This window comes from Papaver somniferum, chromosome 5 (assembly GCF_003573695.1).
Source record: "Papaver somniferum cultivar HN1 chromosome 5, ASM357369v1, whole genome shotgun sequence".
In the NCBI taxonomy this organism is placed as follows: Eukaryota; Viridiplantae; Streptophyta; class Magnoliopsida; order Ranunculales; family Papaveraceae; genus Papaver; species Papaver somniferum.
In genome coordinates this window covers 181615847-181631937 of record NC_039362.1, presented here as the reverse complement: position 1 = coordinate 181631937, position 16091 = coordinate 181615847, and the positions used below count along the sequence as shown (strand labels likewise).

At 36.0% G+C, this 16091-nt stretch overlaps 2 protein-coding genes across 3 annotated transcripts; one reads left to right on the top strand and one right to left on the bottom strand.

Annotated features, from left to right (window-relative positions):
* Positions 1-3064: 3064 nt before the first annotated feature.
* On the top strand, positions 3065-4786 carry LOC113278284. Its single transcript, XM_026527169.1, has 2 exons — positions 3065-3297; positions 3432-4786. The coding sequence occupies exons 1-2, from the start codon at positions 3105-3107 to the stop codon at positions 4724-4726; spliced, it is 1488 nt and encodes a 495-aa protein (XP_026382954.1). The 5' UTR covers positions 3065-3104; the 3' UTR covers positions 4727-4786.
* A 4094-nt stretch (positions 4787-8880) lies between these two features.
* Positions 8881-11116, bottom strand: LOC113278283. Of its 2 annotated transcripts, XM_026527167.1 has the most exons (5): positions 10993-11116; positions 10435-10588; positions 10050-10225; positions 9769-9950; positions 8881-9675 (listed from the first exon to the last, which is right to left on the bottom strand). In XM_026527167.1, the coding sequence occupies exons 2-5, from the start codon at positions 10506-10508 to the stop codon at positions 9001-9003; spliced, it is 1107 nt and encodes a 368-aa protein (XP_026382952.1). In that variant the 5' UTR covers positions 10509-10588; positions 10993-11116; the 3' UTR covers positions 8881-9000. The 2 variants fall into 2 exon arrangements, with proteins under 2 accessions (XP_026382952.1, XP_026382953.1); XM_026527168.1 differs by lacking the exon at positions 10435-10588 and having other exon boundaries at positions 10050-10223.
* Positions 11117-16091: the final 4975 nt, after the last annotated feature.

Below are 16091 nucleotides of genomic sequence, written 5' to 3'. Positions count from 1 at the left end.
CGTAGTTTAAGTAATGTCAAAGCAAGGTTTGAAAAACGGCCGTTTTTTCCGAAAAAACGTCTGTTATAACGCTCACGCCCATATACCGTGCCTGTGAGGCTCACCAACACGCTTACCTAAATAACACCGATAAATAGGAAAAAATGGCGTTATTTAGACCCGTTATAACCGTTTTCACACCTGTGATTGCCGTTTTTCTAAAATTAATATTTCAGTTTTTTTCTTCTAAATAACATTTTAACACACGTTTTTACACCGTATTTTCCGTTTTCATACCGGTTAAACCCGTTTTTAAGGAAAAAAAATTTGAGTTGGAGAAATTCTTATACAATTTTTAATTTCAAACTTACAACTAAAATTTCATAAATAATCATTAAACACTTCAAATTTTATAAACTTACAATAAGTAACCTAGTGACAGTAGTGCTTGAAATTTTAAACTTAGACAAACCAACTTGTACCGGCATTTTTTTTCGACTTATTCAAGTATTTTCTGTTTTCTCGACGATTCTCAGTTGATTCCTCCTCCTCTTCCTCCGCCTCATATTGGTTCGCGTAATGCATTTGGCTGTCGTAGTTAACAGTATCGTCATCTTCATAACCATAGTCTTCTTCCTCATTATCATTACGAATATCTACTTCATTATTGATATTAATATTGGAATTATACTCTTCATTAATTCCTCGGGTATCTTCTTCTGGACGATCTTCAGTGTAATGAGAATTATATATGGGATTTTCATTTTCATGACCTTGTGTATTGTCTCCAAAAGTTAGGTTACCAAAGTCATAAACAAAGTTACTCACTGGCAACCTTTGATATGAGATTTCAACTTCTGGATCATGCCATTCGTATGGTGGAGGGAGAGGCTCTGGATTATTAGTTGCTTCCTCTTCCAATTCATTTAACCAATGTTCTTCCTGAGGTAAAACTGGTGTTTCATCATCCCCTGCTATCCAATCAAGCATATTTTCATCTGTCAGCAGGCTATGAACATCGTGGACATCGATGTTCTGTCGCTTTGCTTTACCTTGAACTCTTTGCTGCTCCAATCTTAAATTGCACTGAACATATACCAAATCGTTTATTCTTGACGAAACTAAACGGTTGCGTAGTTTGGTGTGAATTCTTTCAAACACACTCCAATTCCTCTCGGATCCAGACGATGTGTTTGTCTGGCTTAGTATCTTTACCGCGATCCTCTGGAGTGATGGAAACTGAGCACCGTATGACAACCACCAGCTTACAGGATCACCTTGCAGAGCAGCCAATCTTGCTGATGGTGATGCAAATTGGCCTTGCATCATTTGCATTCTTCCCGCCTAAAAATATCAAAAACTGTGAATATAAATTCATATAATTACGAAATCAATTGTTAATAAAAATTCACACCTCTAGCATGCATGTCGCTTGTTCTTGAGGGCTACTAATCATTTTTGATATAATTTCACTGAGACAAATTTGGGGCTGAGAAATTTCATTGTTGATGAGATTGGCTGCTGGGTTGTAGATATAATATGGATTCAGAAAATGCGCTGCAGCATGAAGAGGAGAACTCAACTGATCTTTCCATCGTCGGTTAATCACACCTATAATAGAATTATTTCGAGTTTTACCAAACCCCTTTCTATTGTTTCCACACATGTAGCAAGTGCATGAAACAAATAACCCATGGTAGGTTTATCTGAATCCAAGAAACGGATCATTTTCAATAAAGGACCAACCATCATGCATGCATTTTGGCATGTGTGCCAAAACATCTCATTCAAAATAATTTTTTTCAAATCTTTAGCCGTACGAGTTTTTCCTTCTGGCGAGTTCACAAATTCTTGGTCTACAAAAAGACTCTCGATTGCATTACGTTGATCAATGATACTTTTGATTGCGATAAAATTTGTCGCAAACCTTGTTAAGCCAGGGCGCAATAGATTGCGTCCCCCAGAATGTTGTCTGAATCTAACAAGAACCCAACCATGATTATAAATAAGCACAGGCTAGCTATGTCTTTGATCATGAAACCAACTACTCTTTTTACTTTTTTTTTTGTTTTATTTCTTTAACTTTTGAGTCTGAACTCTAAAGTACAGACCACATGTAGCATATACTGTACACACCTCCAAATACAAAAGAAAAAGATAAATCGACTCCCTGACTTCCCTCTCTCACTCTCTTTTTCTCTAGCTAGTCTCTGACTCTCTTCCTGTTGCATTCCTTGTTGGTTAGTCTTGTAGCAAGTAGCTAAGAGCCTAGGAGTATTATTTGACAACAAAGTTTTGACTGCTTTTGAATCTGAATATGCATTATTGAAATATTGGGGAATGCATTGAACTATTCGAGTGACAACTTGAACATATCAAGTGGATAGTGATAGTATGCGTGTATAAATATTGTCGGTAGACGATAACTACAATGCATTGTTATAAGTCATAGACTTAGGGTTGTGAAATTTACTAGATATCCATAAATTTGTATGTTAAAAACCCATAAACAAATAAATAAAAAATCAAATAAATAAATTAAACCAAAAAAATGAAAAAACGTAGTAACAACGTTATTTAGACCCGTTGTAACCGTTTTCACAGCTGTAATTACCTTTACATAGGAAATTCAGATCACAAATTATTTATTTTTCTTATTTAACCGTTATCACACCCGTTATTTTAAAAAAAAAACGTCAAAAAAACACGTTTTATTCCTATATAACGCGTTTTTGACCCAAAACGTGCTCACACCCGTCAAAACACGTTATAACGGTCACGCCTAGTACCTGTGACCTGGGCCGTGACCCGTTTTCCGAACCTTGTGTCAAAGTAAATGATGCACCAGTTCTTCATCACTTCATGATTCAAGTTTGAAAGGCAGCTTGAAGGTCCTTATCAATGAACGTATACACACTTTTCCTCGAACTTAATTTCTTTTTCTTTTAATTCAATGAATGGACACAAGTTTCTTCATTCTTGAAAATGATATGTTTGACAAACAAACCATACATGTTTTCTTGACATTGAATTTTCATTGGAAATAAGAAGTTGACCAAGAAAAACCATTCATAATTCTTTTTGCTTCTTCTTAAATTTGAGTTTGTCGCCAACAGCACAGAGGAATGATGATCAAGATGAAGAAAAAAGGTTCTACTGGTTGTAGTACTACGACAACTATGATGATCGGGATGACAGCTTTTGCCGTATCCGTCTTGCTTTACTTAATTCACCGTCTTAGTACTGGTTTCTTATTCAACATCAATGATTCGATTTCGTCGCCATCAGCGTTATCAAAGTTGACGGAGAAATATCAAGGTAACCACCCCTAATCTTAATCTTGACACCATTTTTTCCCTCTTCTAAATGTTTATCATTATTTGCTGAGAAATCAAAACATTATCTGATTAGTTTAAGACTCGTTTTAGACTTAATCATACTTGTTCTGGCAGGAATTTTTAAATCCGAACTGATCAAGGAAAAAACTCATGATGATCATGACTTGATGAATATCATCGAAAAACAACCAACATATGAAGAACACCAACCCAAACCAAAACCCAACCAATTCATCATTATCAACTGCGATACAAGTCACGATCGGTATGATCTTTGCATATTAAACAGCACAACAACCTTAGACCCAACAAATTCAACTTTTTACGTAGACAATGACTCATCATCAGTAATTACCACACCACCTAATAAAACAATTCATAAAATCAGACCATACCCAAGGAAATGGGAGAATTTCACAATGGCACGTATCAAGGAACTAACCATCGTCACAACATCTACGAAAATCGACTGCCAGATCCAACACCAAGCTCCAGCTCTTGTATTCAGTGCAGGTGGATACACAGGAAATCTCTTCCATGACTTCAACGATGGATTCATCCCACTTTTTGTAACTATCCGGTCAGCGTTCCCCAATGGGATTGCCCCTATCCTCGTCGTCTCTCATTGTCGTGAATGGTGGCTTAAAAAGTATGCTGAGTTACTTAGACAATTCTCTCCTTACCCGATTATAAACCTCGACAACGATTCTAAAACTCATTGTTTTCCATCTACAACTACTGTAGGTCTCATTTCTCATGGTTACATGACTATAAACCCAACATTGTTACCCAACTCCGATTCATTTCTAGATTTTCGAAAACTAGTTGGATCTGCCTACGACACAAAAACAAGTCATTATAATCAGCAAGCGCCTTCCAGACCGCGTCTAGTACTAACGAGTCGAACAGGTAGAAGTCGTGTCATTTTGAACCAAGCTGAAGTTATATTACTAGCAAAAGAAGTTGGTTTCGAAGTATCGGTATTTGAACCGAATGAGCACACATCATTAAAACAAGCTTACAAACTGATAAATTCAAGTCATGTGATGGTTGGTGTTCATAGAGCTGCATTGACACACTCATTGTTTCTTAGACCGAAGTCGATTCTTATACAAGTGGTACCAGTTGGGATAGATTGGCTTGCCGAGACGTGTTTTGGTAAGTCGGCTAAAGATATGGGGTTAGAGTATATGGAGTGTAGAATTAATGTAAATGAGAGTAGTTTGGTGGACAAGTATGGAAAGGATCATTTGGTTTTGAAAGATCCTAAGGCGGTCATGAAAGATAATTTGTCGCATACTAAGGATATTTATTTGAATGACCAGAATGTTAACGTTGATTTGGTTAGGTTTAGAAGGTACCTGACGAGTGCATACAAGAAGGCGAAAATTTTCATGGATGAACTGTAAATTAACCAATTTGAAAAGAATGGTATTCACCAAATAAGTAAATAGTTGTAAATGGTTGAACTTATGTGTGCGTTAATGGCAACTGAAAGATGAAACTTAGCTTATATAAAGACAACTCTCTTTATTGATGTTTAGAAAATCTCTCAAAACTAAACACAAGCTCTAATCTTGCTCATATGATCAACCACAACTTTGGTGATCATATATATATAGAACTATGAATTCCTTTTCCTAGTCCTATTACCTTATTACATGTCTTTCCTTTTCTTAGAACTAGATGACTTCTAATTCCCTTAGGATTACATCAATTTCCTAATCTTGTCCTAACCAGCTTGTTAGTGACTTCTTTGTTGAAGTTTAACCAACATTCTCCCCGTTAAGCTTCAATCTTACCCGTGTCATATGTTGTACTCCAATCAGTTGTCTCATTTCTTCAAACTTGATCCGAGCTAATGCCTTTGTCAATATGTCTGCTTTCTGCTCAGTTCCTGGTATGTGTTCTACATTGATGATCTCCTTCTCGATACATTCTCGTATGAAATGATACCTTTTGTGAATGTGTTTCGTCTTCCCATGAAACACTGGATTTTTAGTAAGTGCAATTGCATACTTATTATCAATCTTGATGAGAACTTTTCCAGGTTCTCTTCCTTTGATTTCACCCAACAGTTCTTGAAGCCATATTGATTGTTTAGCTGCTTCTGTTGCGGCCATGAACTCAGCTTCACATGATGAGAGGGCTACAATGTCTTGCTTCTGTGAACACCATGTAATAGGTGCTTCACCTAGATAAAATATATGACCAGTTGTACCTCAACAAATCTGATTTCTCTTAAGATTTGATCTAACTTTGTATTCCAGGCTCGAGGAGCTTGTCTTAGACCATATAGAGCTTTTGATAACTTATAAACCTTATGCTCTTGTCCTTTTACTTCAAAACCTTCTGGTTGTTCAACATACACATCTTCTCGCAATTCACCATGTAAGAATGCCGTCTTAACGTCTAAGTGGTGAATTTCCCATGAATTTGATGCTGCCTCTGTAATCAATAAGCGTATTGTTTCAATTCTAGCGACTGGTGCGAATACTTCATCGAAATCTATGTTTGATTCTTGTACGTATCCTTTATCGACAAGCCTCGCTTTGTATTTGTTGATAGTACCATCAGCATTCCATTTTATCTTGAAGATCCACTTGATACCAATCACTTTTACCTCACTCGGCTTATCAACTAAAAACCAGGTCTTGTTTTTGTTGATTGAAACAATTTCTTCTCCACATGCTTGTGTCCATTTAGAAGAAACCTTTGCTTCCTTAAAGCTCCTTGGTTCATCATTAATAGAAAGTAGCATTATCTCACATTCTTCCACGGATTGAAGAACATAATCCTCCAAATAATGTGGCTTATGTATCTGTCTTGTTGATTTTCGCAGTGGAATAGGTTGAGCTACTTGAGCTCCATCGTTTTTTTCTCCTTCTTCTTCGTTATTCTCTGCGTTTTCGATGTTCTCTTTTTCTTCTTGATTATCATCGTCGTTTTCATCAGTGTTGGTGATTATGGGTCCTTTGACTGTATCAATTACTTCACCCCACCTCATGTGAAACATTCCTGGATCCCTTCTTGGTCCATCGTTAGTTTCTTTCCAGTTCCAGTTTCCTTTTTCATCGAATACCACATCTCGACTCACTATTACTCTTTTCGTTGTTGGATTGAATAATCTGTAAGCTTTGGATCCAGGCTCAATTCTTAAATTCACAAGAGTCTGAGATCGATCATCCAGTTTCTTAACAGTTGCAGAATCAACTTTTGCGTATGCTTTGCAACCAAACACTCTTAAATGATCTATGTTTGGTTTTCTCTTTCACAAACTTTCATATGGATTCATGTCTTTCAGAGCTTTCGTAGGTATCCTGTTTATTAGGTATGTGGAGTGTCGTACAGCTTCTCCCCATAGATAATTAGGTACCTTCATAGCCTTTATAGAACTTCTTGTCATCTCTATTAGAGTCCTGTTTCTCCTCTCCACCATTCCGTTTTGTTGTGGTATCCCTCGAACCATCTTGTTCTGAGACATAGTTCTTAAGGTTCTGAAACTTATTTTTCCTAACCTTGCATGCCACTTCCATGTCTGATCTTCCCGTGTTATATTCAGACACATTGGCCTTCCAATCATGAGACTTATCTTGTAGAGTCTATTCTGTGACCTTGAGACTCTAACTAAAAGTATTCCACTTGGGTCATGAACTATTAGATAATCTTGTCGCATTCTAACATCACATCCAACTTCTGTAGCTTGTCCTAAACTTAGAATGTTTCTTTGTAAATTTGGGATGAAGTAGATGTTTGTGACAAGCTTCTGTTCTCCGGTCTTGCTCTGAAATAGAATTGATCCTTTCCCTTCAATTTCTACAGAAGATCCATCCCCAAACTTCACTTGTCCTTTGATTTTATCATTGAGTTCAGAAAAGTAGTGTCTCTTACCAGTCATGTGATTGCTGGCTCCATTATCTAAATACCAGATTCCTTCTTCTCCATCCTTTGATTCGTAGTTCTTTGGTATTAACTTCTTTTCGTTTAAGAATACCACTTCGTGCATGAAAAGAGTTGTATCTGCTTCCCTTGTTTCATTCTTGTTTGCTTCTTCCATCTTTTGTATTCTTTCAGGGCATATAGAGGATAAGTGCCTTGGTTTATCACATCTGTAACAAGTAATGTTTGATCTATCCTTCTTTTCTTTCCCTTGGTTTTGATCATTCTGACTTGTTGTTCTATCTTGTGAGTTAAACCTTCCTCCCCTTCCTCGACCTCTGTTTACTCTACCACCTCTTCCACGACCTCTTCCTCTTGTCGCAGAGTTCTGTTGGTAAGAGTTTGTGTACAAGAGTTTTCCTTGAGTTTCTCCATTGTTTTCTTCATCAAGGATTCTCTCTTCATATGCTTTCAGTCTTCCAGTTGTATCTTCATAGCTAGTCTTCTTTAAATCTAAGACTTGTTCGAGAGAAGCTATGATATGAATATACTTGGATCTTGGTAAACTATTGAGAAACTTCTTTACCAGTTTATCTTCATCAATGGATTGTCCAAGTGACGCATCTTTTGAGGTTATCTCTGATAGCTTTCCTGCAAATCTATCAATAATATCAGTGTCTTTCATCTTCATTCTTTCAAGTTCAGACATTAAGGTTTGCAGACGGGCTTCTTTAACTCGATCAGCTCAGAGATTACGTGCCTTTATTGCACCCCAAATTTTCTTTGAAGTTTCTTGTTCACCAACTTGTAGAACAAGACATTCTGGTATTGCTTGAAAGAGTAATCCAATGACAACATTGTTTTTGTCTGGGTCCAATGTACCAGGATCAATTGTTTCCCAAACTTTGTAGATTTTCATCAGTACCTTCATTCTCATGGCCCATACTGTGTAGTTTGTGGCGTTGAGGATTGGAACTTGTATTGATGGTGGCGTGAACTGCTTTGCACCCACAATGGTGGTTTAGTTTTCCATGGCTCGGAAACAAGCTCTGATACCAATTAATGGCAACTGCAAGATGAAACTTAGCTTATATAAAAACAACTCTCTTTATTGATGTTTAGAAAATCTCTCAAAACTAAACACAAGATCTAATCTTGCTCATATGATCAACCACAACTTTGGTGATCATATATATAGAACTATGAATTCCTTTTCCTAGTCCTATTACCTTATTACATGTCTTTCCTTTTCTTAGAACTAGATGACTTCTAATTCCCTTAGGATTACATCAATTTCCTAATGTTGTCCTAACCAGCTTGTTAGTGACTTCTATGTTGAAGTTTAACCAACATGCGTCTGCTCCCACTTTTTCACTAAATTTTCTAATATTGGAAACAACTCTGTTGCCTCTTTTATTCACAATTCTACAAAACTATTTTGCACTGATGAGCTTATCTCAGTTAATAGTGAAGCTTCCATTTTTATTTTATTTTTATTTTTTGATGTAAAGCGAGAATCATAACACTAGGCCAAATGCCCACATGTTAAGCAGGATGAAACTTTAGGTATAAATCCGCACATATCAAAGTTTAGCTCTAGCCCTGCACATATAACTGCAATTAAGGCATCAAATAATTGCTGCATTCTTAATTTGCTACAAGTATGTTTTGCCGTATAGCAAAATAAAATAAAATCCGAGTTCATGTATTAATCAACCAAGAATTGTTACTTGGAAAAGGCATAATATTTCCACAATGAACTTCCACAAGTGTCCGGTTCAAAAGAAAAATCACTTTGTAATCCTCACTCTTTACTGCAAAGTCTCAGACCCAGCCAAAGTACGACGAACACCAAAGCTACATAACCTGACAAAGGTATATCTCTAAACCACCTTGAGACGTTTCTTCTGCAAATCCAATGACTGTTTTCCTCATCTCTTTCATTAACCAACTGCAGTGGTTTATGGAGTTCCTCTTCATTTTCTTCCTTGAATGGAATATCCTTCTTCTCTCTTTCATTAACTATCTGCAGTAGTTTTTGGTAGACGGCTTCCTCTTCATTTTCTTTCTCAAATGGAGTAGCACTTGATGAACCTAATTTTAAATTGGTTCCCATGGAGAAATGAGTGTCATCCTCTTCCTCTTCATTTTCACCAGCGTCGGAGTTCACGTCCTGCAGAACGTTCCACTGTGATGTATATTGTGGAACCTTAGCTCGAGACATAATTGCTACATTAGGCTGTTTCAATTGAGGCACATTGCGCTCTGAGACTCTCTCACTTTCAACTTGATTATCATGTTTAGAATCCAGTTTCGGCTTATCAATGTGCAAGGATTCAAACAGTGAGACCAAATTACCGGTCTGAGTACGGTCAAGTTCAAACCAAAAATGATGTTCAGTGTAGTAGTTGTCTATGAGTACTGGCTTGTACTGGTCTTCCAACAGTGACTTGCATTGCTTTCTGACACAAATGCGAACCTGAGCGCGGATATTTATGGAAACTAGAAATCAACTGCATGTTAATAACCTAAGGAAAGAAAAAATTCTAGGTACTTTCACCATTGAGATTACCTGCGCAGGATATTTAGTAAGCTCTTGACCATCTTCACTCCATCCATATGGGTTGATATTCATTTCCCCATTGCTTGCAGCTTCAAAAATTCCATGCATTTTTCGATCAGAGTAATTGAACAAGAAAAGCGTGAACCCAGGTTTGATCTTCCTTATGTATAAGATATGGAAAGCTGGTAAACCTGTTACAATTAGCAAAATGAATTTCTCAACACATAAATTAGTGCAATTCGACTACAAAATAGACCTCGGAGGTGGACAAGTTGGGCGGATGAACTAACCAAATATCTTGTTAGTGAGGCATTCGTTCATGGTGTGCCTTGTACAGCCAAGTATGACGCCTCCAAGTTCATCAGTCCTCAAATTCCTTGCTGTTACACTGCAGTTAACACTTGGATGCCGCACAACTCTTTCCGGTAAAGGGTTCGTCTTTTTCTTCCTCCCCGCCCCCATTTCTCTTAACCCAGATTATACAAAACAAGATTTATAATCGACAATCATAAATACACTACGCACAGCATCAAAACCATTACCAATATACACATCTATTTTTTGGTCAAAGAATACAATTATAGACATCAAAGCAGTGCAAAATGCTAGTCGTATCGGATAACTCCAGCATGCGGCAAACAAAAGAACTGAGATTATACAAGCATATTAGCATACCCCTTTTTCTCGTTTGCAAATGACGGGCAGGCACCAAACGCATGATTGTAAGATTGTAACATCAACAAGCACATAGAAACAGAAGTTTTAGCACAAACCCCCAATTGAAAACACAACTGAAACGCCAAAAATAACACCAAATCCAACACAAATCCTGAATCCACAATCAAAAGTCACATTCTTCAGATGCGGACAAAACAAAAGCACAATTTGTCAAAAAAAAAAAATTGATCGATAGAGAATTTGTTGCTGACGTGATGAATTTCGAAATCAGGTTACAAATTTTGAACTCAGGTTACAGGTATGATCACCCAATGACTTTACCCCTGTACTACAGTGATATCGGTATTTTTGTCAAAAATTTTGTCAAAATTTAGCATCAACCCATGAAATAAACAGAACCCACAACTTCAAGCATCAACAAAGAAAACAAATCCAAGATATAAAAATCAATTAAACAGTGAAAGAAAAATGGTGCATTGCAAACAAACGAAAATCATGTACAAGTACTATCAACTTTAAAGAGAAACTAAATGAAGGAGAAAGGACATTGTTTACCTTAGAAACAAGGGGTAGATTAAGAAGCACCTCAAGAAACCTAGAGAAATTTAGGGATCGAGAAATGGGTTTTCACTTTCAGTTCAAGAATGCAGACAGAAAATGTGACCGCACCAAAGAGGAATGGAAGCTCGAGAGTGTTTATGGGAGTGAGCTGTTCAAAATATCTAAAAAGTGCAAAATTTACACCACTTATGATAATCTGCAACATGTAGTAAGATAACAAGTTCAGTGCGTAAGAAAGATTCTAATCTTGTGGAAAAAAATTGACTAAGAAAGTCAACGAGGTTAATGATCATCTGGAATTTTGCGTGATCAGGATTGTCCTGGGTATTAGGATTAGGTGGAAACCGAATTGCATTTTTGATGTAAAAATTAAATCAAGCAAAAATGGGTCACTTTTACTTTATCGCAATGGGAGAGTGGTCAAATGATTTTGCTTATTTTAGTTATGGGTGTTGTGGTCCCTGTGGATATCTTTTTAATGTGGTGTAAGAGGGTCTGGGGAATTTGTTTAAATCAAAAATGTTTGCATGTGATTTTTATTTAACTTTTTTTTTTCTTTCTTTTTTATAAGATAACAATTATTACATGAAACTATGAAACTAGTTGGAAGCCTAACAAGTTAAACTCCAACAACTTACTACTACATTAATTGAACAGGTTGCTGTGCTAGCCTACTAGCGAGTCCCATGGATAACCTAGTCAAAGGAGTCAAAACGAATGGGGGCTCAGATTGTGTCACAAGGGGCAAACTAACTCTACCTTCCATGTTAATTTCTGTAATATTACGCCATTGAAACCTGGGACCTCCTGGAACGCATGAAACTTTGGGGAACGAGGATGACCAGCTGAGCTAGGTGTCGGTTCTTAACTCTACCTTCCATGTTAATTTCTGCAATATTACGCCATTGAAATCTGGGACCTCCTGGAACGCAAACTTTGGGGAACGAAGATGACCGGCTGAGCTAGGTGTCGGTTCTTATTATTAATATTTCTACTTATAACTGGATAAATAAATTATTTACATGCGGTGGTTAAGAGAATTTGTTGGGAGCCTCGCAATAAGGTGGCCCCCAATCTTTTTCGCCTATTTTTACATTATGTTGAAGTCGTGGAAAAAATGTAGTTCTTTAATCTTTTCAAAAGAGCAATCATTTCCTCTCCAATTTTTCCAAAGACAGAAAAGGATAAAAAACACCAAAACTATATTCTTGAGTGTTGTATTTGTCCAATCATTTCCTCTCTACGTTTTCCAAAGACGGAAAAGGATAAAACACCAAAACTATATTCTTGAGTGTTGTATTTGTCCAAGTAATTGTTAGTGTTTGTAGGTGATAGCATTAAAGGCAGCATGACCCGGTCTGAAAGCATGAATACCTCCCCACTGAAAGGGGAAATGCCAGTAACGTCGAAACAAATGTCTTTACCACTATCCCAGTTGTATATAAGGATATCAGCTGCTCTCAAATCTGCACCATTATCGAAAAGAATACATTAGGCTACTTCTTTTCTAGCGGACACCCCTACTCGAAAACAAGCTTCAGCAAGTGTGTCACGAATAAGGTCGTGCCAAAATTTAAGACCGACATCATTGGCGCAACGTAAGGCATGATCACCAAAAATATTCATCTCTCCGTTGAAGCTGGAGCATAAACTACCATTTGCGAAAAGTGGGATGCCTAGATGGTACCAGAGGACGGAATTGAACTGGCGCCGTCTGATACTTTGGTTAAGCCCACTAATAGGAACAACCAATAGATAATCTGGTTCATTCTTGATCTTGTTACATTTCCATAAGACCGAATCTCGTTCAATCATGAGGTATTTCGTGGATACTTCCTTCTTTATAGTTTCGAAGTATGTAACGGTCAATGTTCACATAAGATAGGGGGTAGTGTCGATGTCGCTGAAAGTTGGGGGGAAAGATCCACATACCTGTATGTAATGGTTAAGAGCATGCTGATAGATGGGACTCGAACCTATCACACGAGCATTGCGGAGAATGTTTTCTTTTAGAGGCTTAGTCTGAGCATAAGATGCAAGGAAACAATATTGGTTAGTATCTGACATGGTGTAGATGCCAAGCCTACCGTCTCTGACAGGTAAAGTTGCGATTCTCCGTTGTAGGGGACCAAAGCTAGGACCATCACCGATGATTAGTTGTTGAAAGTAATGAAACAGATGATTATCAAAACACGCCTGCACTTACTGAATTGTTGTTTGGTATGTGGTACGTACGCGGCGCGAAATAAAATCTAGATGCCCCAGTGAGAATATGGAAAACTGATAGCTCACTTTGAGGGTCTTTTAGTTTACAGACATATTTTTTTCAATTTAATCGTCTTGTTTATTCTATCTGTAACCAGTTGACTACGAAATTGGGTGTCTAAGCTAACTAGACCCCCGAGAAATAAATTTTTTTAGTAAATAAAATGCCATTAGTGGTTCTTCGTTGACTGGTGCAATTATTATGATACAACTTCTGATCATTATTGCTTTATAACCACGCCCTTCTAAGTTAACTATTTTTTTCGCCATTAATATGGCATGTTTGGATATCATAAGAATTATTGATTATGTTTCTTTGGAAGTAGAAGTCAATCTGAAAATCCAAAAGAAATATTTTTTGTTCTGTAAAAAACTTCACTTTTTTTACTTTTAGAAACCATTTTGAAATTATATCGCCAAGCTAATATCTAATTTATTGACTTCAAAAGTCGAAAAACGACAACTATTCTTAGTTAGCTAATCATCTCTTTAAAATGATAAACCCGAGGTATATTTACTAGATATTAGTTAATGGCAACCACCTTCGAACGAAATTATTATGAGTTTATCAAAATTTCGCCGATATTCTCAGAGGTATTATCAAACTCCAACCCCATCTTTTAACTATAAAGAGAGATAGAATAACCGTTGAACAAATAAATCATGTAAATCAGAACACAACTTTTAGTTTCGCTTGCATGACTATTTGATATTCTCAATTAGATTTGAAAAAGTAAAATTATTTACATGTTATGTTCGTCGACATATATAAAGTGGTCTAAGGAACAATAACTCTCTTAGCATTATTCTAATAGACATGTTTTCAAGCAACACCTTTAATGTATTCGTTAGAGATCAACATATGTCTTCAATAGTTTTTTACCCCATAAATAAGAACATATTTTTGCATCTGTGACACCCAGTCTCCAATCTTTTTACACTATCAATATAGACAGATTTACATCTTTGTGACACCCCAATTAATATATTTTCGTCTTTCCTTTGGCCTCATGTATGCATTCATCATAAGTTATTTATGATAAGTGACACTTTGAATGCATTTGCTAAAGATCGGTAAATACTTTAAATCCGTACGCATAATATTTTATTTTTCTATCTAGCTCATCCCAACAATTAACAATATGACGTGTCTGCATTAGTCAATAAGGAAACCCAAGTTTAGTGGACTAAATAATTAACACGTTGAAAACAACATCATTATTATTAGGGTTTGTAACTATATATATATATATATATATATATATATATATGTAACCAATATAACAACCATTCTAAAATGAATATCAACTCGTTAAAATAAAAGTGTTCGTCGTGCTTATTATAGTTATGCTTTTGTCATATAAATCGTTAAAGGTGGTTGTCAAACATTATATTTATGTAGAGAGAGAGCATTAAAATATCAACATATCAGTAGATAAATTTTACTATGAAAAACAACCACTATAGTACGGTATTTATTATTTTAGGAAAACCAAATTTAAAAAAAAAAATATTTACACTAATAATAGATTAACCATGATGAAATATGAAATTATAAATCTAACAAAAAAAAGACCATCGGATTAGATTCTTTGAATGAAAGAACACATGTGAAAATGTAATTTAGCCAAGGTAAAACCAATTCATGAACCTTTTTTTTCTCATTGTTTGATCATGGTACGTTGAGGAAATAGCATGTCGGACTATTGTATTTAGTATTCAATTTGGCACTTTGTACCATTGCATTAGAGCAACAGGAAGTTGATATATACAATATTTGAATTTCTATATTTTGTTTTCTTGATTTTTTTTCTCGAAGTTTGCAACTCTTAGGGAACATTAAAAACTCCTATAAATGCAAAACCAACCACGACTCCTTCAAGAATAACAACTCGGTTTCTTCTTAGTGCAAGCTTCAAACTAAAAACTAGGCTCAACGCTTCCATGCCCGCTAACAACATAGTTCTGAAACCATAATAGTCACAGGAATGACCGTTATCTATTCCACTTATTAAATACTCAAACCTCTATTAGAACACCGAGTGATGGGCTTATTAATGCCAATTGCGGTGTAAACTCCCATGAAACTTCCAATAATAATAGCTGTAATTATTTTTTATGAAAAACAAGTGTACTAAAATGTTTGAACTCGCAAAAAAAAAAATCATACAAGAGAAAGTATTCATATATGAAAAGAAACAAAGTCATACCATAAAAGGAAAATTGTATACAAAATATATTCTTTAGCAAACATTCATATGCAAAAAATGTAAACTCACATTTGAGCATAGCGTGTGTTTATCACATCCATAATTTACTTAGTATGAAAGCACATACTATATATAATAAGGAAATATGAAGGCAATGTCGAGTTTTGCCGTGATATTCTTAAAACTTTTTTTGTACAACATATTATATTTTAATAAATATAGTATTATAATGACGTACTATGGCACTAGATATATTTTGTGTGCAAAACAAAATTTATAGGTAGAAGTGAAGAAGGGTATAAAGCGATCCAAGTTGAAAACTGTTGAATGTAATGAGAATAAGGGGGTTACATAGAAATATGACTCATTGTAGGATCAGAATCTCGCAACGATAATGTCTCAGCGAAATTATCAACAACACAACACAACAGTGTCGCAGAATAATTTCATAAATGATACGATAAACGACGTCAGCTAGAATCATGAGAAAGATGTGATAGTCCTGCGAAAATTAGAGAGCTTGCGAGATTAACATTTGTAAGGTTGCGAGAATGTCGCAGACCATATCCGAAAATAAAGGACAGATTAGCTGTCATCCACTATGTATTTCCCTATAAA